This window comes from Euwallacea similis, chromosome 5, assembly GCF_039881205.1.
Source record: "Euwallacea similis isolate ESF13 chromosome 5, ESF131.1, whole genome shotgun sequence".
Taxonomy (NCBI): domain Eukaryota; kingdom Metazoa; phylum Arthropoda; class Insecta; order Coleoptera; family Curculionidae; genus Euwallacea; species Euwallacea similis.
In genome coordinates this window covers 4,070,198-4,092,386 of record NC_089613.1, presented here as the reverse complement: position 1 = coordinate 4,092,386, position 22,189 = coordinate 4,070,198, and the positions used below count along the sequence as shown (strand labels likewise).

Genomic DNA, 22,189 nt, shown 5'->3' with positions numbered 1-22,189 from the left:
GTGGATTTAATATGCTAATTTATGTCTGAAAAATAACATTCAATTTAGCAAGCCAAAAATGCAAACCTTTACTTACCTTACTACTGAAAGATTAAAAAAAGCTTCCATCCTTAAGATCAAAGACCTTCCACGCACAAGGTACATTTGGAAAAAATCAACATACAAATTCAGTTATCGCCCTTCTTGCTTTTACTGTTGGTATTCAAAAACTTCCCTTATAATTCCACCGTCAAACGATCCTTCTACTTCGTTTTCCAATTAACTTTAATGGACTATAAAGTTGAGAACAGTAATTTTCAATAAACATGCATTTGGCACAATTTTTCCCTTCTAAACAACATCAACACCTACGCACTTCATTAGGGTAACAATATATTGTAAACAATAACAAATTATTTTGGTTAATTTTCCTGGTTAGTGTGTTCATTCCGTTGTTTTTAGGGGATAATTGACATTTCAAACACTGAGCGTTCAAATAACATTGGTCAGATGAAAACCATTATTTCCTCCGGGTAAGACCGTAATTTTATTTAAATATTGGAAATATGATTACACTCAAGAGTTTAATTGTAAACAATTTTAATGAATAGAAAGTTTGACTTACCGTAACTTAAACCGCACTCACTCGTAAAATTTCGCGCACCATGGAAAGCAGAAGTTTCCGCCCTTCCGACACGAGATCGCACTGCGGATTGAAAGGAAAATCTGCAAGTTCCCCGAGGAAATTTTGCGCATGATATCAACAAGTAAAAAGAGAAATTCTGACAGTCCAGAAAGCGAAAAACTTATTTTACTATAACTTCATAAGTTAATATCATCCCAGCACCATTTCGAATCTTATTTAACTAAATCGTTCCTGGACCGCAACGCATATGATATCCCAGTAAGGAAAACTTTTGCCAATTTCTTCAAGGAATTGAATATCGTCGATATCAATTTCCTACATTTCATCTATCGCTATGCACATGAAGGAAAATAAAAATTCTTGACAAACCTCTTGGCAAGTCTCAAAATTCAAAGCGTTGGCACGAAGTTTTGTGTGCAGAGAACGAAGGCAATTACAAATACATTTTACAGGGTGGTTACAGGGGGAAACCCCGATGGCTTAGAGACCTGATATTGAAACAAAATTATTAATACTCATAATATAAAATCCAGTTCAATCATAGATTCCTTCAATTTCGAGATATTACAGTAATTTACGTTGTTTTCCAATGATTTCAAAGCGTTTTTACGGCTGAAAAGTTCGCATTCTCAATTATCGTGGTGGCCCAAATTCGACTAGAATTTAAGGTTTTTTTGAAATCTGTGGAGGATATTAAAAAAAATAAAACACGGTTCGTTTTGTTCGATTTGATTCTATTTTAAAGAAAAAATATTAAAAAAAGCGTTTAGTTCTTACAAATTTTGCCTATTAACATAGAGTCGCCCAGCTAAAGGTGAATTTTCCCCAGGCTCATTAAAACATTTTAGTGTTACTTATAACATTTCTTATCACATGAACTTTTTAACTTAAAAAATGTGGATACTAGGCAAATTTTGGCAGAGCCCCCTTAGAGAAAGAATTAAAAACCACAGAGAAATGCAGTTTGTACCAACAATTTTCTCATTAAAATCAAGTGCAAGAAAGTATATTAATTGTCCTCCTCCTATTAAATCTCTTCCAGACTTTGGGAAAACCCTAAATCCCCTTGAATTTGGACCGCCCCGTATACTGTTAAATCTTTAGCACTCTATTAGATTTCCATAATAAAGTCTTCTTTCAAATATTAGTACGTTTTGCTATGCCGACAGCGTTCTGGTTTCCAGCAGAATCGGGATTCCACCGTTTTCGTTTTGTCCAAGTTTGATTAAGGATTTCTTCGGAAATCCGGCCTTTGCTTTGTTTTATGAGTGTGTTTCTGAGATTCCTTGAACTCACGTTTGGCATAATTTTTGGTTATTACTTCTACTATATAAATTACTTTCTTGGCAATAAAGTTGCAAAACAGGTAAAATCACGAAAATACTCACCGAATATAATTTGTATAGAATATTTGGAATGTGTGGCAGTCGAGCCCCCAGTAGGGCTTCCTAATGTTATATGATCGTCTCTCTCTCTCACTTGTAAGTTTGTCAGAGATGTCAGCGATGGCAACTCGGCAAGTCAACGAGGCCAGGTTGCCATACCTGCCATACAAGTTTTTCTTTCCATTTCTATTGGTGCGAATACCAGATGATCAATCTAGGATTTTTCAAAATCTAGGGATAACCAATGAAATAATTTTTAAAGGGAAAAGTTGCACAGCTGGCAACACAGCAGACCCCCCTCTAACCCACCCCTCTAATGAAGAGTCTCAGGCCTATAAAGTCCTTGAAATAAGCATTTGAAAAGAAATTAAGAAACTGGTAACAGAGGCTTAAGTACTATCTCACTGACTGCAATTTTCTCCCTTTTTCCCACTTCTAAGCCTTCCAGTTTTTTTTTAATTAATGCACACAATTAATAAATAACAACACTTTCAATAAAGCTACATAATATATCTTCATCTTGGTCGTATATCTGCATACGTCCGTAATTCGATCATTATTCAGTACACCCAATGCCCAATTAAACCTCCCAACATATCACTCAATTATTAATCTACTCGCAGGAAATAAGAAATTTGAGAAAAGCAATCATTAACAAAGGTGTTACTTTATAATTAAAGCCATCGATTTCTAATTAGGGTCATAGCCGTCATCCCTTATTTGCAGCTGAAACCTTAATCATACTTAACTTCTTTAGTATAAAGTAAAACCTCGAAGAAGATGAAAGTCTGGCTGAATTTAATTTAGCAAGAGAAGACATGCCTGGATTGCAAAATGCCTAGTGCAATCGATTTAATAACGAAATACAGGCGAGATGAAGAATAATCACCCAATAAGGCAGATGGAAATCAGGGATTTGGCGGATCTGTATGGGGAACAGTTAGATATTAAGTCAGTGGTGAGGATTAGGGGCAGCCCTAGGGCTCAGGAAATCTCGAAGAGGATGAAACTCGATGAGAACGATGGCAGAGTTATGGATGAGCATGATCAGTTTTATAGGGACCACAAGCTGTTACTCATATTGTTCAAGGTGGGTGCGTTTCCTGTTTATTAATCTACAGGATTTCCAAGAGCAGGATGTCTGAATCAGTCCATACATAATTATCATTAAGGTTGTTAAACGGCCTTCATAACGACCTTTCCAAAAATTGTAATTATTAAATATTTAAAGAGAAACAGTGGAAATGGTTAAAATCTAGATGGCCGAAAGCTTAAAACAAAAGTTGGCCTATTTGGAAGTTCCATATGGTACCCATGAAAAATGCGGCTGTGTCTTGGATTTTAATACTACGCGTCTCGTAAAAAAGTGTTTTTGTAATGTCTGATTCCTCATCTTTTTATGATCAGCAGTTCTTGAATTATTGAGGAAAAACAGAAATCTCGGAAATCCCATTATTTCCAATCGTAAGCCTCCAGTTTTGCGTTCAATCAATCAGATTTTTGTTTCAGTATCGATACATTTCGTACATTTTCGATATACTTTCTGCGTGTCTGACACACTCCTTAACATTTCCCTATATTTCTGACATTTTCTTTCACGTTTTAATAATAGTCAAAATAATACTTCACAGATCTCTAAAATTTTCTTGCCTTGTTTTGAAACCCTAGAAAATATTACTTAAATACAACTCGCAACTTAAATACAATTCGCGAAATCACATTGTTATTTTTAGCTCTTTGTTTTGATCCCATTCGGTGAAAAAAACAACGAACATAAATAAAACCGCACAGCAAAGCAGAAGAAAAACCCTTTTGACGGCGCCCAATAGACTGTGAGTCCGGGGAGGAACGTTTGCATCAGTGCTTAATGATTCTCCTCTTAGAGAATGCCATCTTAAGTCATTGCTAAATTCTTTTGAACATTTCATTTTGAGCTGCCATTGACATACATTCCCTGAAAATTCCTTAAATCCTCAAGGACTTCAAAGATAAGTGTATGAGCGTGTATCATTTGACCCCGGACTATGACGGGCACAAACGCACGTGTCCGAGAGGATTGCAAGGAGGAGGAGGGTCCGTAAAAAGTAAAAGAACTTTAAACTGAAAAGAATCACCACTGATCTTCGTAAATTTGGAGTTCAAGTTGAGGCCAAGAAGTGCGATAGTTGGTCAAAAACTTGTGATAAACCCAAATAAAACTCGAATGTTTTAGTGCCTCTTACCGATTCCAGAGAATGTGAAAAGCTGTGCCCAATTTGAATTCAACTCCTCAAGGCAGAAAAAAATACGAAAACTTTAGAGGCTACTGGCTTTTTAGTGGTGTTCTTTAAGAGGCTTTTATTAATTATTAACCATCGATAATGTGGTTGTCGGTGACGACTCATCAACTGTTATGAGTAGTGATTTACGCGAGCGATAGAACGGAATAAAAGTGCGTATTTTGACCATGCGCAGCCCCGGTGCCAAATGCAGGGCTGGTGCAAGAGGGCGGCCATGCAAGCGGTTTTTCCTCTGTTTACTTTAATTTTTTAAAAATGCAACTTGAGCGAACTTCAATCAGATATACACTGGATATCTGCGGAAATATCAGTTAAATTAAGACAAAACTATTTTGCAATATTTGCGATGCCCAATATATGAATATTTGCTTTCCATCACTTCAAAATAAAGTTGTTGATTAGCCCAAATATAACCAATAACTGAGTCAATAACTGGAAATTTACTCATATTTTATAATATATTCGTACAAACAATTCTCTACATTTCCGCTGTATCTTGATATATTTTCGCACATTTATATATATTTTCCGGACATTCTCTTAACGTGAACATCAAAACCCTTCGATTTTTCGATTTAACTACCTATAGGTAGCTGACAAAGTTCTCAGAAATACACAAATTTTGAAGCAACATTCTGTTAACCATCAAATCGCGCAACTCTTTCCTAATTTAAGAACCCCACATTGCTACCTTGGATACATAAAGAAACATTTTAGTGGATGGGGGTTATGCCAGTGGAGCGGGGCGAAATAGGAAAAATCACCTTTTCTTGGACATCCAAACCTATGTTCTACGCCTATGCATTCTACCTCGTCACTACAGCCCTAGTACTCTCAGGTAAACTGTAATCAAATCCTGCTCAAATAAACATAACAACCATTAAGTTTCATTTTAGTTGGGTATGAAAGAGTGGACATCCTCCTCAACAAGAGCAAAAAATTTGACGAGTACATTTACGCCATCATCTTTATAGTGTTTCTCACACCCCACTTCTTCATCCCTTTCGTGGGGTGGTCAGTTGCCTATCAGGTGTGCGATTACAAAAACAGCTGGGGAAGATTCCAAGTGAATTATTATAAAATTACGGGTAGGCAGAAAGAAAACAAAAGCATTAACAGAAAAACCCGCGCCCCGTGGCTCGGACATAATAAAAGGAAACTGACCGAAAGATTTTCGAGACGATTTATAAGAGACGAAAAAAAGATAATAAATTTCTCCTCAGCTCAGCGTCTACGAGTAGAACTGCCAAAACAAAACACCCAACACGTAATCAATTAAATCCAATACTGCGTAGCAACGGCAGAACATTTGTATTTATTTTAGCCCACTTGCCTTCACACCCTTCAATATACGTTTGAGCAGCTAGATCACAATAAATATTTTATCTTTCAGTGTTGATTTAAAACCCCTAATGAAATCACACTTCAATTCCAGGCAAAGACTTGGAATTTCCTCTCTTAAGCACCCTCATTGGTACCATGAGTTTGGGTTGCCTATTTTTGGCAGTAAGTTTCCTCCTGTCCCTCAGTGCCCTCTTGGAAGGCTTCGCCTTGTATCACACAATAGGATATTTGCATATCATTACCATGATTAATATGAATTGTGCTTTGTGGTACATTAACTGCAGAGCTATTGGGGATGCCAGCACGGCGGTGGCACAAAACTTCAAAAAGGTCAGTGTTAAGTAGAAAAAAAGGTTTTTTTACGAATTAGAATTTCATTAAAATGGAATGGAAGATTTTAGGAATTTTGAGATCAAATTACGAAGGTGTTTTCCAATAAAGACATAACAAAATCGGGTTTACACGACATAAACTGAAAGAAAAAGAGAGAACATTTATAAAAATTCAGTGATCAGTTATCGAAACCATCGAAATCGGTTGAGACATCTCGAAATTATGATGTTTCAATATTTCTGGTAACCAGTGGCGCAATTAGTTTCCCTCAACTTCCACAAATTCAGAGAAATAAAATTGAATTTCGTGTACAAAACTCGATTTGATTAATTAATTGATGTCTCTTTTTGCTGCCTTCCCATAACAATGCTGCTAAATTAAAATTTGTGACTTACTAAAATATAACAATCAGTGGGTTATGCGATTTCATTACTTTTACGACGACTACCTTTTTCTTGACGTTTTCACCTTTTCACCCCCTTTTTTAGTACGACCCTGAAGTTTTTTAAGTATGAAAGTCGAGTCCCCGACTATGACTTAAAGACAAATTTTCAAATCTTAAATTTTAAGCGTTTCCTGTATCAATCTATTGATGTAGAAATATTATTTTTAAAACATTCCTTTCCCACACTTGAAGGTCGTCTATGCAACCCGGGAATTTAGATATCTTTTTAATTAAACCAGTGCTGTACTATAGGAATTTCTAGGAGCGTTTTCAGTAATTTTTTTAATATTAAAAATTTCATTAAAGTTATTCAAAGTGTCCACGACTCTGATGATAAACAAAGTCTTGCTCAATGCAATAAAATTATTCTTTAATGAAAGTAGCTTTTTTCGGTTCAATCCAGTAACATCCCAATGGAATTGGAATTCTAAAAAGATTTCTTCCCATTGTCTGCCGCCTAATTTTTTCATTTTATTTTCCCAACTCCAAGATTATTCTCCAAGGTATCTCTTATAAAATCCTCATTTTCAACTTCCTTCTTTCCCTAAACGCTTGAAGAAAATTATGAGGTATACGCCCTTGACTTGATTGGTTTCAAATAAACATTTTTCAAATTACATCGAATCTTGTTTTACTTTTCTCTGGTTATCTACAAATTTCAGCAATAAAATTTTCAATGACCGTTGATGCAATCGCGTGGCCTATTAGATATTACAGGCCGTTATACTGTTCATGGATGGGTAAAGCTACGCGTTTAGTACCATGGGGGTGACGAAAGGAGATTAATTTAGTAACCATCGTCAGAAAACAACCTTTATTATTTTTTAATATCATTATCTTAAAAGGTATAATTATGTATAATATATTTTTACATTTGAATTGAATTTGCTGCCGGACAAGCTGCACAGGATACTTTATCATACATGTGGAAATCCCATAGTGTCCTTAACTTGTTGCCACTTCATAGGGATGTTCAAAAATTGGAGGAAGAATACTTCCTAATTATCCTACTCCACTTGAAATTTAGATCAGCAGATACTTATAATTTCTTTGCAGGACATCGATACATATTGCGTAGACTACATTATCAAACACTACAGAGTTCTCTGGCTCGAGCTGAGTGAAATTCTACAAAAACTAGGAAATGCTTACACTCGAACGTATTCGACTTATTGCTTACTTATGATAACAAACATCATCATTTCGGTAATTACCGCATTTCCAGTAAAACAATCTCCATTTGACCCTTTTGCTTCTATTACAGGTCTACGGCTTCACCTCAGAAGTGGTTGATCACGGAGTGAATTTCACCTTCAAGGAAATGGGGCTTCTAGTGGATGCTATTTATTGCATGGTCCTTCTCTTCATTTTTTGTGATTGCTCCCACAAGGCTTCAGCGAATATCGCAGATAGAGTACAATGGGCTTTAATGGAAATTAATTTGCAGCAAGTTGATACAGATACTAGCAAAGAGGTTAAAAAACTAAATTTTCTGCTAATAATAATGACGACAACATATATGTTTTGGTGTCAAAAACGTTTTTTTTTTACATTTTTTAATTAGGTTTAACTGCAGCTACTTTTCCAGGTTCAAATGTTTTTAAGAGCTATCCAATTAAATCCACCAAAAGTCTCCCTGCAAGGCTATGCAGTTGTGAGCAGGGGGTTAGTCACATCTGTGAGTTATACCCTCTAAAATATTCCTTAGCACTAAAAGTAGTGAACTTTTTGAAAATTTTCAGATGATCAGCATAATCGCCATTTATCTCATCGTTCTCTTGCAGTTTAAGATAAGCTTGGTAAACCTCAACTCCAAGTAATTCTTTGGTTCTTCTTTTAAAGCATCTAAAAGAAAAAATGCAATTAACTACATATAGTCTGTATTATGAATATAAAATATCCATGTAAACGAATGCACGTGATCCGTTCCAGATGAGAGTATTGAACAGGACCATAGTCAGCCCGTTATTATACTGAAAAAATGTTTTAAATAATTTATTTTAATAAATTATATTTCTCAACGACTATTAAAACTAAAGCCTAGTACACCATAAGAGTATTATCAATTAAATTACTGCCCACCTTGTAATATTTACAATAAACACTCCTCATTCAAAATAAAACAAGTTCAACCCTGTGAAACACCGTTGCACTTGTGGAATATCGATCGTTCGGACAACCAATCCGTGGCGACCAAACTAGCGATCACGCGTTTGGTTCGTTTACATGGTTATTTTATATTCGTAAAACACACTACAGTTAAAATAGCAATAATATAACTTCGAATGTATAGGCTTTATATTAAAAATATTTACAATATCGTCCAAAATAATATAAATCAATTGTTAAAATAATCAGCTTCCGGTACATTTCCTGGCGCTTATACAAGAAGGGAGTTCAGAACAAATTATACAAAAAAGTGTTGTAAAAGTATCTTAATAATTTAAAATCACAATATAAACGTTTAAATGGTTCGAACCGAACGGCGGCGTTTTAAAGTATTACAATTTTATACTAGAAATAGGATAACAAGTTTTTGAATGTTGAAAACTGCTCTGCTTAGTAAAAAATATATTTTAAGAGTATGAAGCACAATTCTCTTATGAAATAATCATAAGAGACCTATAGGCTTGCAGGTTGCTTAAAATTGCTATTTTGGCACATTCAAGGTTAAGAACAACTAGGGACTTTATTGCAATGCTTAATACGTAAGCAAAAATCCTTAAGATATAATAATTGCGAATATGCTGTTAAGTGGTAAGTTTATAATTGATGCAAGATAAACAGTCGTATGGAACTGAAGGTCAGTTTTGATTAGCATTGTACATATTTTTGACGTCCAAAAATAATGGAAACAAGAGATATGACTGAAGGTAGGTGAATTGAATACGTTAAATTATTAACAATTCCCACATATAGAACTGTAGATTTTCTGCAATTATTACCACTGAGTGAATGTGTTTTTGGACAGTTGATACAATTCAAATAATATAAAGTTTGAACAATTTTAATATCAATCAATTTAAAACCAAATAAGATTGTCACATTTACTTTTAATCCTCTCTCATTCCAGGAAAAATTAGGGCGGTAAGGCAAAAAAAATCGTTCGACTGTTAGATTCTTCCTACAAATTAATTAAAAATAAAGTTACTTCAAACTGAAAAACGAGGTTTCAATTACCTTATTTTGAACGTTATTACTCATCTTTATCTGTACATATTGATTTCTATCTACTCATGAGGGTAATGCGAAACGTAAACAAACAGAAGCAAGTGTCATAATTTTTCAATGTCAGAATTGATGCCTTGCTTATGTCTGCATTTTGGTCATCACGGGTCGCATTCACTTCTAAAATTTCCAGTTAAAATATTTTCTAACAATATTATTAAAAAAACAAACAAAAAATGGTTGCAATGCCGAAAAAAGCCGCCGTTCGGTTACCTCGAAATAAAGCGCAGAACACCCATTAACGCAGCACGTGCTCCGGACAATGGGCCTTAAAACTAGTCGCGTCCAATACCCATTTAAATTTGCGCGCGCAGCTTACATGAGACGCACTTAGACACCCGCGTTTCACGCACGTGACATTGGCACCTTTGAGGCCACATCCCGAGCACGGTACGTTCGAACATGTCCACACGGCCTCCTCTAAACCGGCGATTTTCGGCCCCACCAAATACACGCCGGGGCTCCACACTATGCAGTCCTCGTGTGACCAGACCTCAAAGGCATTATTGCCGGTATCGGTGATGCCCAGATAGATGTCGCCAAGATCTACTGAGGATTCCGACTTTCGTTTCGTTTTCTTACCGCTTTTTCCCGAGGTCGAGGCGGCATTGGCATCAAGAGCTTTGCCGATCTTTCTGCTTTTAAATTGTCTACAAAAGAGGTTTATAAATTCAATTAAGAACAAAAACAAAGAAAACTTACCGGTCGTAGGGATCATCTAAGCGCTTTTCAAACTCAGGGCAATTAGTTGTGATTATGTAAGGCCCAAAGAGGTCGCCGGGGGGAGGCACCTCGTTTATCACACTGGGGCCTGCAATTATAAAGTCACTCAATGTATACTAAGAATTATATTGTTTTACGTTGTGTGTATGATAAAAATGTCCCCTAAGGAAAAAACTTGCCATCGAAGTTATCCATCTGTAGGTATGAAATTTATACAATTATAGTTAGAAATTTGCTTACATATTATTAATAATTTGGATTCGTGTTAATCCCTACCTTACCAGTGTAAGGAGTTCATTCTTAAGATATTATTTTGATTCCAATTTTGCCCACTGCATTACCAATATCGTTTTTTCTTACATTAACTGAATGTCACATCATACGCAACTATGTTATTTTATCCCCAGCTTTCAAATTTTTAACTTCTGATATTTCAACGCTTATTTAAGTTGTTTAATAACCACCCTTTATAAAACTAAATAAAACGGAAAACTTACCTGTAAGTTCATTGGCATGAGGACCCCTCTTGCAAAAAGCGCAAATCCAACTGGCGTCCTTTCTCTCGGCGTCATATTTATTACTAAGCGTACTACAATGCAGACCTTTGGAGCGCACTTTGTGCCTAAATCAGTCCCACTCAAAACCCATTTCTATAGACCCATAACTCTCTCACCTGTACTCGCTATCGTCGTGGAATTTCTTGTTTTTAAAGCTCTTTTTCTCACCATCCTCGTCGCCCCCCAAAGGCGTATTGATGACGCTTACCGACAATGGCGAATCTCTGGGGCCTCTAATTTGTACAAATGGCCCTCTGGATCTACTACTACTAGCATTACTACCTGAATCATATGAGTATATATCCTGAAATTTACAGATATATTAAGAAAATAAATATTAAGTTGGACAAAATACGAACCTTCACAGCATCTGATACTATTACTTTCACCGAGCTTTTGCTCGAGGTAACTGGAAGTACTGATTTCTTAGGAGATTTCACTCCCGGCGGAGACCGAGGCAGTTTCTTCATGTTGCTGCTGCTATTCTTGGTCTTCGTAAGTCTAAAAACAACATTGATCATACAGTAAAATTTTCAGGAAAACTATGAATAAACTACTTCTTTTTCTTGACTGGAATCTCCCCGTCTTGATCGCTCTTCGAAGAAGGCCTGCTCCGTCGACTTACACATTTCTTTGTAGTAAATACCTTGGCCTCATTTTTAATAATATCACTTTTAATTGAAACAATTTCTTGCTTGTTGTCTGCACTGACATCAACCGCTTCTTCTAGTTTCCCGAAATTATCATCGGTTAAACCCAGATTTGAATCGATTTTCGTCTGTTCACTATCAATGTTGCGTGGGGCAATAGGCTCGACGTGGTCTTCTACTATACCGGCAAACATTTCTTCTAATTTGTTCTCGACCTGTGGAAATAATAAATATTTACCATTTGAGGGCAATTCAGAATACTTTGTCCGTCTAAGTTTCGTAATCCACCAATTTTAATTGAAATTACAATTTCAAACCGTTTCCCTTAAAGAGGCTATTTTTTCATTTAATAACTTACTGTCATACCTCTACGAACTGAGTAATGGTAGCCTTTTTCTGAGCCGGAGTCGCTACTGGAGTAACTGGGAGAGATACAGGTGTTGTCCCCGAAGAGGGTTCCGAAAAGGTTTCGCTCCCATTCGGCAACGTGTTTTGGAGTTTATCTTTCGTTTTTATTACACTAACCGTTACTGGTTTTGCAACAGAGGATGCAGCTGGATTTGCCTGTAAAGGTAAATAAAAACAATAATGACTGGAATGGGATCATGATTTTCTATGGCAATTGGGTGCCAAAATAAGCCTGAAAAACATTTTCTCGATACGCAACTGGAAAAAGAGCATTAATGGCTATTTCAAAAACAAAATTGTCTATTTTCGAAAATATGTGAAGCCTAAATTGTGAAAGTTGAGGTGTTATGAATGTTTAAAGTTGTCAATTTTTTAAAGATTTTAAAAGCTAAAATTTTTAGATTCCTATATTATCTTTTTTTGGCAATTTGTCAAAATCCAAATCGTTAAAATGTTTTTAAAGATCTATGAAGGCCAAAGTATCAAAGTTTCTTATAAGTTTTTTCGACCATAACTAGGTTAAATTGACAAAAGTTGTGTAATATGAAATTTACTAAAAATATGTGAAATTCAAATTTTTAACTTCCTTACCAAACGTTTAGATTCAGATGTGTCGATTCCTTTACCACCTTGCACACATATTGTATCCATTAGAGCAGACTTAAAAGTTACATTAAGATAGAATATAAAAAATAAGGTTTATTCCATTTTAAATTAACTTTATTAAATGTGGGCTTGTTTACCAACAAAACAGGTTGCAAAATTCAAATTACCTGTAATTCGGTAACATTTTCAGTCCCCGTCTCTTCCATCTTACCGGCCAAAGGAAGCTTTAAACAAATTCATATAATAAAAGAATTAAAACGGCTATTGTAGCTTACCGACGAAGAATTTTCTTTAAACTTAGAATGTTCTTTAATTTCGTTTTTGCCCTTCACTTCTCCGACCTTCGAAAAATTCAAAAATCAAATAAAAAGCTTTATTAGAAGAATTTATCCATACCGTTATGTCCAAGTCTCTTTGCTCAGTTAAATCCTGAACAGTCTTGAAAAAAATATATAATTTTCCCCTTAACACCTCAACATTAGTATTCAAATTTTACCTCTGTATTATCACCTGATTCCAATTCGAAGTCCTTGCCCCCACAGCCACCCTCAGACTTACCAAAGAAATTAAAATGAAAATTCCAAAACGTACACATACTAAAACACCCTTACCATTATTTCAACGTGTTCCTTCGTATCTTCACATTCAATCTAAGCAGCAAAATTCAACACACTCTCAAAAATATCTATTATACTCTTCAAAATTACTCACCATTTCAGCTTTAGCTCCCTCTTTTTTCTCCCCTTTCCCTTTCAAACTCTCCTGTACCATGGCGGCAATATCATCGATTGTCTCAGCCTCACTCTTTCTCCTCGTTTTCCGTGGCGGGGAATCCAATTCATCCACCGACGCCTCCACTCCCGATTTTGAGCTGGTGCCCTCCAGAATGGTGGCTATCAAAGCTGGATCGGACTGCATTGGAGCCTCATTTGAGGTTTCCCCTTTGTGATTCACCTCATCCGAAGTTTTAATGTCGTCAGGTCTAGATTCGTCTTCCTTGTTCACCCTCACGGTTTTGCTGGGTTTTCGTTTTCGACGGGACTTTGTACTATCCAAACTATCTTCGTTGCTGTGCATCGAGGCCGAGTCTTCTTCTTTTGGAGTCGGGGCCTTAATATAGAAATTGGGAGAGTAAAATAGTTTGCTTACGTTGATTATCATTATTAAATGAATTTACTCATCAAATTAATGTAATTAAAATGTCGTATTTGGGCGAAGTTGTAGGAAACATTATTTACGCACCAATCAATGGCAAGTGAAATGTTACTCAGAATTATTTATTACGTATAAATTAACTTAAATGCAAACTGGTATCATTAAATTGTTCCTTATCGTCAATTCTATTGATAAATGAATGCATCTATCGTAATGCTTTAGACTCAGTGTAGAAGATTGACTAGTAAACATTAAGTTTTGACTCTTAGGCGGTTAGAAGAAAAACTTTTAAACTATGAAGTTTTTTATAATGTTTATTATCTTCATCTTATCATGTGAGATCATAATCATTAGAATTTGAGCTATAGGAGAAAACAATGGAACTTACTGTTGATTTTAGCCTGAAGCCAGATATTCGAAAGCCAGCGGATATATTGGTCATGTGACATTATTAAAATAGGTAAGCTAGTTAACTTTAAATGAAAAAAAAAACCTGTTCAATTATAATTACATCAAATCTACTAAAACATGGAAAAAGGCGTAAAGTTATCAGATCTATCGTATCTATCGTATATATGTATGTTTCAGGAATTTCAACTATTTTTTTTGTATTTCATGGAAATATAATAAAATTACACATGGTCCACTATTTTCTTCCACAGCTAAAATTCGTTGAGCATAATTGATGTAATAACTTACATTGGTTGTCCCACTTGAATTGCTGTTTTCATCAAAATTGCCAGCTGGTTGTACAATGACGCTTTGGCTTTGCAGCTGAGGTTTGTCGGTTTGAGATTTTTCTGGTAATGATGTGGCGGCACTGACAACAGTCGAAGGCAAATCGTGTTTGTTGTCATGGAATGGGAATGTCTGAAAAGATGTCATTATTTACAGTTACAACCACAAAGAACGAATATACCCTATTCTACATAAGAATACATTCTCAAAAAGTCTTATTTCCCTGTTTCTATTTAAAAACCTATGCGAAAACAAAATTCATACATTTATAGTCACTTTTCCCCTTTATAAAGTGTAATAAAATATCAAAATTTCAAACATGTGTCAATTTTAGATGGCATTTGTTGTCCCTTCTGAGTGCATTCTTATCGGAGACGCCCTGTGTAAGGCAGAAAACTTATTTTATTCAATTATAATAATATATACAGCAATCACGTAAACCTTCTACCTCAGCAAGATGTCAATACAGACAATCTTCAATTTAAAAATGTTCATATTTTTAGATCTAAACGTCCCATATATAGCTATAACGAAAGCCATTCCTAATCAAGTTCCCAATAACTCCCAATATAAAAATAAATTATAAAATAGCTTTCAAGGGGTCTATCGAAAGGTAGAATTATGTTTATGTATTTAATGCAAATATAAAAATAGTTGCCTGCATAAGTCAAAAACGTGGTATTAATGAAAATTACAAATTCTGAACAATTTGGTGAAGAAAAAGATGTCACTGCAGGATCACGACATGATGTTTATGGCTATTGTTCATAAAATAATTAAATTTATAAGCTCAAATACAGTGTGAAAGTTTTGGATGGAACAGTCCATATAACTAAGATGCCGAAAATATGCGGCCAAAATCCTCGAACACGTCGATTTTTATTTTTTCTTGCGGTTTTTTTTATGGTAAATTCATATATACAGGGTAATCCAAAAATCAGATACGGCTACCAACTTTATTTTTCAAATGGAAACACCTATTTTTTATTTCATTTTTTAATTCTACACAAATTCTAAGTATGTTATTATGTTATAGTGTATAAAATTCTAAATTAGTATTATTCTTAAAAAACTTCAGATTTTTTTCGACCAAGTTCTCTTTACAATAGGGAATGTATTTTTTATTCCGTTGGGGTATGTTTGCATAATAAAATTGCAGCTTTAAAATCCGAATTTTTCTACCATTTTACTAAATCTGGAAACATCGCATTATTAGCTGTACCTTTACAAAGGGCAGGTAGTACCGATATCACTTCGTAGATGAATCATTCGAATGTTAGCGCGACGATGAACCAGATGTTTGTAATGCGCGCTGCACTAAGAGTCGGGATAATCGGGTTTTCTTTTGTTCTAAAGACCCGTGAGGTACGCCGTTCAGCTGTCTTAGTGAGTGCAAGTGGGAGGCTTTTTGGTAGTGAAAGTAGACATTGCTTACGCAATCCTGACTCACGCTTTTAGTGCTCGGGGACGAGTTCTGATTGTTGTTTTTGTGATTCACAATTAAGTTTTGTCAGGTCAATAAGAACGATGTAATTAGAATTTTAGTTGAAAGTTGAAATTATTTGCAATTTGGGCTCTATTTGGTCCACCTTTGGTCCATATTTGGACGTGGCCAAAGAATGATATCGCAACTTGAGCTGTTTTGAAGATTTTTTTTTTTCAGGAATTAATACCATGTTTTTTATCATTCAAATCTCAATTGTTTCTGCTTCAAGTCGAAATTAATTCGAAACTCTAACTGTTTTGAAATTGTTTTTTTAAGAATATTGAGTTTTTCTCATGAATTAATATTGAATTTTTTTGTATTTCAAACAAAAGTTTCAAAATAAAGTCAGCTTGTGGCAGAGAAAAAAATGAACGTAATTCATACAGGGCTAACAAAAATACAAACTTTTAATTACGAACCACATATCATTTTTAATATTTTCACGCATTGAAAAAGATCTCGCTCACGTTAAAGTACGCCAATTTATTTAGTAACTCTTACTTCCAAAATTAGTGAAAATCGATAAAAGTGTTTAGCAATTATTTCGAAGAAACGATATTTATTTGAGAACTTTCACGCCCTGTAAAGGTAAAATGAAGCGGCATTGGATAAAGGTAAATTTGCATAGAACATCCTATTTTTGATTCAGGTAAATTTGATCATGTGTTGTACAGTCATTTCAGGGACAATCTGTATAATTTGAAAGTATGATATCACGACAATAAGAGCCAAACTTGGAAACGACCAATTCAAAAATGTTACTAAAATTGAGAATTAAACTTTGACTAAATAATATTTCACGCGTAGAACTATTATTAATTTGAAAACTAAATCAGTGTTTCTGAAATTAAAAGTAATTTCATTGGATTTTTAAAGACATTTTCCCAATTGTTTTAAATACCTGGAATACATATAGATAATGAGTGGAAAAGTTTATTATTTTTTTGAGCACAAATTTTGGATCTGATAAATTCAAGAAATGCCCCCAAAATTGAAGAACTAATTTAAATTTCTTGTTATTCGAGAAATGTTTTCAAACTTTAGGAATCTTAAACTTTGATAGTTCAACAATGTATCACTATGAAAGAACTTCTACTCACTTTCTCCGGAACCGGATTCAACCTCTCCAAAATTGAATCCACCCGCACGTTGCTCCTTTTCTGATTCTTACTGACATCTAACGTAACCCCCACCAATCCCACCCCCAAATTCAGCCCCGGACTCCCCACTGGACCGGGACTTAGCGACTTCCGACCAGGACTTAGCGATTTCGCTGTCGGGCCAGAACTTAAGAGGCCGGGACTGGCTGACTTCAGCCCGGGACTTGCAGATTTTAATCCGGGGCTTGCAGATTTCAGGCCTGGACTTGCAGATTTCAGACACGGACTCACAGATTTCAGCCCCGGACTCATAGACGACGCCCTTATGGAACCAGGACTGATCGCTGATTTCAAATTAGGGCTGGTACATTTGGTTAGTTCCACCGCCTGAATTTCCAACATTCCCGGTGGGAGACTGTTGATTTTGGTGGCATCACGTACACTCAAACTTATAGCAGCTGGAGTGGAGGCGTGATCACCGTTTTGATTGCTCATAAAAGAGGGTTTCACTGCAATAAATAACCAAATCATTAGTAGTGTGGTTAAAAGGGTTTAGGGAAGGGATAATTACCGCCCCTTGTGAGGCTTAAATCGACGCAGTCCCTGGGGAATAATGCCTCGTTTTTGAACATTTCGTTCAACATCTGAGAATGAGGAATCATCTTCATGGCTTCGGTAGTAGTTGGGGTGTGCCAGGTCGGCTGGTGGAGCAGGGGGTGCTCGGATGGCATGTGCGCCACCTGAGGTTGACGTGGGAAAAAGCCAGGTACCTAAACAGAATTTTACTTCAGTTCCAGAGGTTATTTTCATATATTTGCTAAATAAAGTTCGCGCAGCTTCCAAACTCGCATTTCATATTAATAATCACTGTGACATTATTAATTCAACTTTGTACTAACTTTAGCCAAAGCGGTTTTAACCACCGTTTTTTTTTTGTTTATGTCCTGGTCAAAAAGATATTTTCGAGATTATTTTGGTTACTGGCCACCAGCCAAAATGAACTGATGTGCAAGATGGTAAATTCATTCTTAATCAAAACATGTATGAGGTACGATGTGAGATACTCCAGATAGAAAACTGGATGAACGCTTTAAAGAAAACTTTCCAGGTAAAAAACCTAGAAGAGTAAGCTCTTAAGGTGCAATTAAATTTTAAAAAACTTCCTCTTATTGGGCAAATAAAATAACCAATAACACATATGAGGTGCTGAGAATTAGATGACAAGTGCGGAAAATGATATTACAGAAATTTACTTTCAAACGAAATTTTTAATTTACTTCATCAAAATATCAGACGTTATGAGAAGCAATATTCAATATCCGTAAGTGGAGTAAGGCAAATACCGCTGGATCATCGAACATTCTGCTTTGATGAAATTCCAAAAAACAAGCTAGTAGCACACACTAGTAGGAAAAAGTGTTTTTTTTACCTAAGCCTGCAAAAACATATTTACCGCACAGTGATTACAGTGGACCGACCGACGCAAAGCTTGTTTGCCTATATTTTTTACTTAACAGGTTCGTTTCCGAGGGTTATTTTATGGTTCAATCAATGAAACCGGACTTTTATTGTCTGTCAGAATGCTTATTTAGACGTTTAATTAGATTTTATGTTTATATAGTGATTATCCTTAGTCTGTAAGAGGGCTGATTACCATCGAGATACATGAAACCCTGGGCTGCAATGCATCACCTTTGAAAATAGTGTGACTCATATGAGTCAGGCATAAAAAGTAATAATATTTATTAAATAGTAAATGCGTATTTAAACATTTTTTCAATAAAAAAAAATTAATCAAGGATACCTATGAATGTATTATAATTTACAATAGCCCATATGACCTACATATGAGTAAGGCATAGACTGTGTGATATTGAAAGTTGCCTATTGACTATACATTATTACTTCACTATCGATAAGTAGTATAAAAGACAAAATGACGTAACTCTAATTATTAACAAATGAAATCACGTCTACGTCTTATTGGCAAGAAGTCGTAAAGGAAGATTATAGCTAGGACGTACCTAATTTTTATAGCAGACAAATTACTCTTATCAAAAGATGGACAGTACTAGATTATGAGAACGATGCCTTTTCTTTGCATATAATTAAAAGTACATGTTTGGAGGCTCGCATACGTCTACTAATTTATGTCCCTACTTCAGCACCGTTGAATTCGCGTGTAACGGATTTCACCCTAAACTTTCTTCAAATACAAAGCAGCTATTAGCAACTTTATTTTTTTTTTATCTACATCAAATTGACTTGTGCTGCTGGCTGGTGCGCACGGGTGATCCGGCAGTCTAATATGAAAGTTAGTAGTATGGCTCACAGATGAACTATGAGCCGCTTGGTAGTGAACCTTTTAAACTTAATTTTTAATGTAAAAATACTCTCTAACAAATCAACATTTATTTTTAACAACTCTGCTTTGTTTGTATTATATAAAAAGTTCAAAATTGTTACCTGTAAATGGTTCCATGCCGAATTAGAAGGCGGTACATGTCTGCTGTGAGGATGGTGAGGAGGTCCACCGCCTGACATTTTAAAATTTTCTGACTGAAGAACTGTTCTGCTCACATATTAGGTACCAGACTGTTCAGCCTGGGTTCATTATTCAGTGGTAACTCAAAATTGAATAATCTGAATATGTATATCAATCTATCTGAAAAGTACAGAACAACCATGTAAGTAACATTCAGTAATAACCCGTTTAAGAAGGCGAGGAAGTTCTTTATGGAACTAAAAAAAAATAAAAGTCTTTAGGTCTCTTTTTATAAAATATTAATATTTTATATTAACACTTAATAAATATGGTCCCACTATATTATATTTATTACTATTTTTTCACTGGTGAAAAAGTAGTCACTAGTACAGTGTAACTTCTTTAATCCAGATAATTAAACGCAAAGTGTTCTGGATTGGCGATGCGTTCAGTTTATCGAATACAAATCAAATTACACATGCAACATACTTATAGTAGTAGTTAGTGAATATAAAACTTTTTTTTATTAAAATAAGGAAACATCATTTTTCTGAATCTAACAGAACCATTTACCAAATAGTATTAATAAAAGGTTCTAAGTCTACGTTTATTGTACCCTAAAATCCTTCTTTTGGTACAGCTGCATTCTGCATTCAATCCTTCTACCACAAAATAAGACTGCAAAAAATACGCAATTTTCCCTTAGTACATTATTATTTAAATGAGTAGTAGCTTTAAAAGTTTCAATTTTAAATTATAATAAAGTTAATCTCTAAAAATAAATTTAGAATCGACTTATCTTGGCTGCTAGAGAGTGTTTAGTGTTTATATAGAGTTTTGTGTGTGATTGTATTCTATAACTTGTCATAGTACCAATATTGACATTACTGAAACAGCAAAGAAAATGCTGTGCCCCAGTGCTTTCATTATAACCTCATTAGAATAATCATTATAAGTAAGAGGTTGTGATACTGTTTTTTGAGGAAGACCACGTTATAACCATTACAGAAGGTAACTAGCGAGTTGCCTATAAAGAGTGGAAAAACTGGCTAACCAAGTTTTTAAATCAAACTTTACTTTGTGGTTTTCTGTATTCCTTATTTGTTGGAAGAAGGACTCCCCAACTATGAAATTCCTTTGCATATTTATTACTATGCCAATTAAGGGTTCATTCACATGTTGTCTGCAAGTTAACTAGACAATTAAAATAGTGCAAGGTGATGTGATGTGTCAAATGTGGTCTACTTTTAAAACCATAGAATTGGTCTGTTTCATCTAGTGTGAGACTAAGTAGATTCAATTTGCTTAAAGCTCAACAACAAAACAACCAAATGATGTGTTTGAACCAAGAGGTTAGCCCAATGGGAATGTATAATTTATACGAATATCATTAACATACATACTATATCCTAATAAGTTAATATAAAAAATAATTATGGGTGCCCATCTTCAATATTTTGATCAATTACAATACCATATCACACATTTGAGATTGAGTTAGATATATTACTTATACACCAACATTACAATGCATAACACCCATGATCACCAATGAAGGTTGCAGTATAGTTAAGTACCTAATAACTTAAGCCAAGGATAGGCAGGATGTTTCATAAATTCTTAAGTACTATAGTTTATGGTAAAATTTGCAATGAAAGTAGATGTATGAAGGGCAATTACCAGCAATTCCTTAGGTGCTTCTGTGGCCATACCTATCAAGGAACACCACCAAATGTATAAATGTGCATACAAAAGAGGTAAAATTATAAATCTCTAATAAGGGTTTAATCAATGAAGTGCTGGTAACTCTATTTAGAGGAAAAGTTTCCATTGAAACAAACCAAGGAACCAATGGCAAGCCCTTGGAATTTGGAAAGTCTCTATTCCCAAGTAGGTAAACTGGAACTTTGTCTCCTTGCCAAACTTAGTAAAACATCAATTTAACTTGGTTCTAATTGGTATTATAGAGTTCTAGCTAGTGATTCGGATTAAGTATCCATATTACCAAATGTACCTAGTAAAAGTACAAATTAATGGCAATTTGGAAACTTTCAAAATACACTTGACAGAATGATTTCAAAAATCTGTGAATGAGCTAATGATTCACTGCAGTCAACTACTCAGTCCCATACTCGCTTTTCTAATTACAAGAATTTTATTCAGGTTTTCTGGGCTTAAATTATGCATAAAATCTAGGAATCTGAGAGCACATACCAATAACGTTTTTCCAAATTTAAAAGGCCAAAATCGAAAGGAAAACGTTTCACAAGCACCAGTCACGTCTAACGGATTCAAAACAGGATATTCCACGTAAATAATACTGAAGAACACTCTCTAAAATAGGCAAAATAAAAGGCGTACATGTGGTATGAAAATTAAAAGTACGAGTCGTCGTAAGCCATTATAAACTGAAATCGATGTTTGAAAAGTTTTGGCACTTGCCCAGACGTCCGTGGGGAACGCACCTGAAACTGGCCGAGGGCCCCGAATCGCTCAACTGCACTGTTCAATTAAAATCACCAAATCGCTTCCAATTCTCAAACAATCCACTGATTAAAAGCTTGTTTGAGAAAATAATTGAGATACGGCCACAAGAGCAGCCGACTTGGGCCGACACGCAACAATGGCGGTCCCGGTTTTCA

General features: G+C 35.1%; 4 protein-coding genes across 11 annotated transcripts in view; 2 read left to right on the top strand and 2 right to left on the bottom strand.

Annotated features, from left to right (window-relative positions):
- Positions 1–683, bottom strand: part of LOC136409109 (guanylate cyclase 32E-like) — a 58,034-nt gene extending 57,351 nt beyond the window's left edge. Inside the window, exon 1 of the mRNA XM_066390422.1 lies at positions 605–683. The gene's annotated coding sequence lies outside the window, so the exon portion shown is untranslated. The remainder of the gene's footprint in view (positions 1–604) is intronic.
- LOC136409112 (probable serine/threonine-protein kinase kinX) overlaps positions 1–22,189 on the top strand; it is a 101,759-nt gene that overhangs the window by 57,367 nt on the left and 22,203 nt on the right. The window lies entirely within an intron of this gene.
- On the top strand, positions 2,791–8,316 carry LOC136409114 (gustatory and odorant receptor 22-like). Its single transcript, XM_066390438.1, has 8 exons — positions 2,791–3,100; positions 5,007–5,127; positions 5,186–5,377; positions 5,725–5,963; positions 7,468–7,617; positions 7,676–7,885; positions 8,000–8,089; positions 8,154–8,316. Exons 1-8 carry the CDS (start codon positions 2,885–2,887, stop codon positions 8,229–8,231), a joined length of 1,296 nt encoding a protein of 431 aa, XP_066246535.1. The 5' UTR covers positions 2,791–2,884; the 3' UTR covers positions 8,232–8,316.
- On the bottom strand, positions 8,692–22,177 carry LOC136409110 (uncharacterized protein CG5098). 8 transcript variants are annotated; one of them, XM_066390423.1, is made up of 20 exons: positions 22,013–22,177; positions 21,762–21,881; positions 19,529–19,727; positions 17,634–17,832; positions 17,063–17,571; positions 14,438–14,608; positions 13,295–13,693; positions 13,195–13,233; positions 13,080–13,136; positions 12,980–13,021; positions 12,859–12,924; positions 12,751–12,807; positions 12,569–12,637; positions 11,936–12,133; positions 11,477–11,784; positions 11,279–11,420; positions 11,036–11,223; positions 10,860–10,984; positions 10,342–10,450; positions 8,692–10,289 (listed from the first exon to the last, which is right to left on the bottom strand). In XM_066390423.1, the coding sequence occupies exons 3-20, from the start codon at positions 19,604–19,606 to the stop codon at positions 9,878–9,880; spliced, it is 3,168 nt and encodes a 1,055-aa protein (XP_066246520.1). In that variant the 5' UTR covers positions 19,607–19,727; positions 21,762–21,881; positions 22,013–22,177; the 3' UTR covers positions 8,692–9,877. The 8 variants fall into 8 exon arrangements, with proteins under 8 accessions (XP_066246520.1, XP_066246523.1, XP_066246522.1 ...); XM_066390426.1 differs by lacking the exon at positions 12,569–12,637; XM_066390425.1 differs by lacking the exon at positions 12,859–12,924.

Bases quoted from the DNA above. Each gene is read 5' to 3' on its own strand.
- LOC136409114 (XM_066390438.1), top strand. From the start codon at position 2,885: ATGAAGAATAATCACCCAATAAGGCAGATGGAAATCAGGGATTTGGCG. The intron at 7,618-7,675 runs GTAATTACCGCA...CTTCTATTACAG, and splicing joins TAACAAACATCATCATTTCG to GTCTACGGCTTCACCTCAGA. The intron at 7,886-7,999 runs GTTAAAAAACTA...CTACTTTTCCAG, and splicing joins ATACAGATACTAGCAAAGAG to GTTCAAATGTTTTTAAGAGC.
- LOC136409110 (XM_066390423.1), bottom strand. From the start codon at position 19,606: ATGTCAGGCGGTGGACCTCCTCACCATCCTCACAGCAGACATGTACCG. The intron at 17,572-17,633 runs GTAATTATCCCT...TATTTATTGCAG, and splicing joins TTTAAGCCTCACAAGGGGCG to TGAAACCCTCTTTTATGAGC. The intron at 10,290-10,341 runs GTAAGTTTTCTT...CCTCTTTTGTAG, and splicing joins TTAGATGATCCCTACGACCG to ACAATTTAAAAGCAGAAAGA.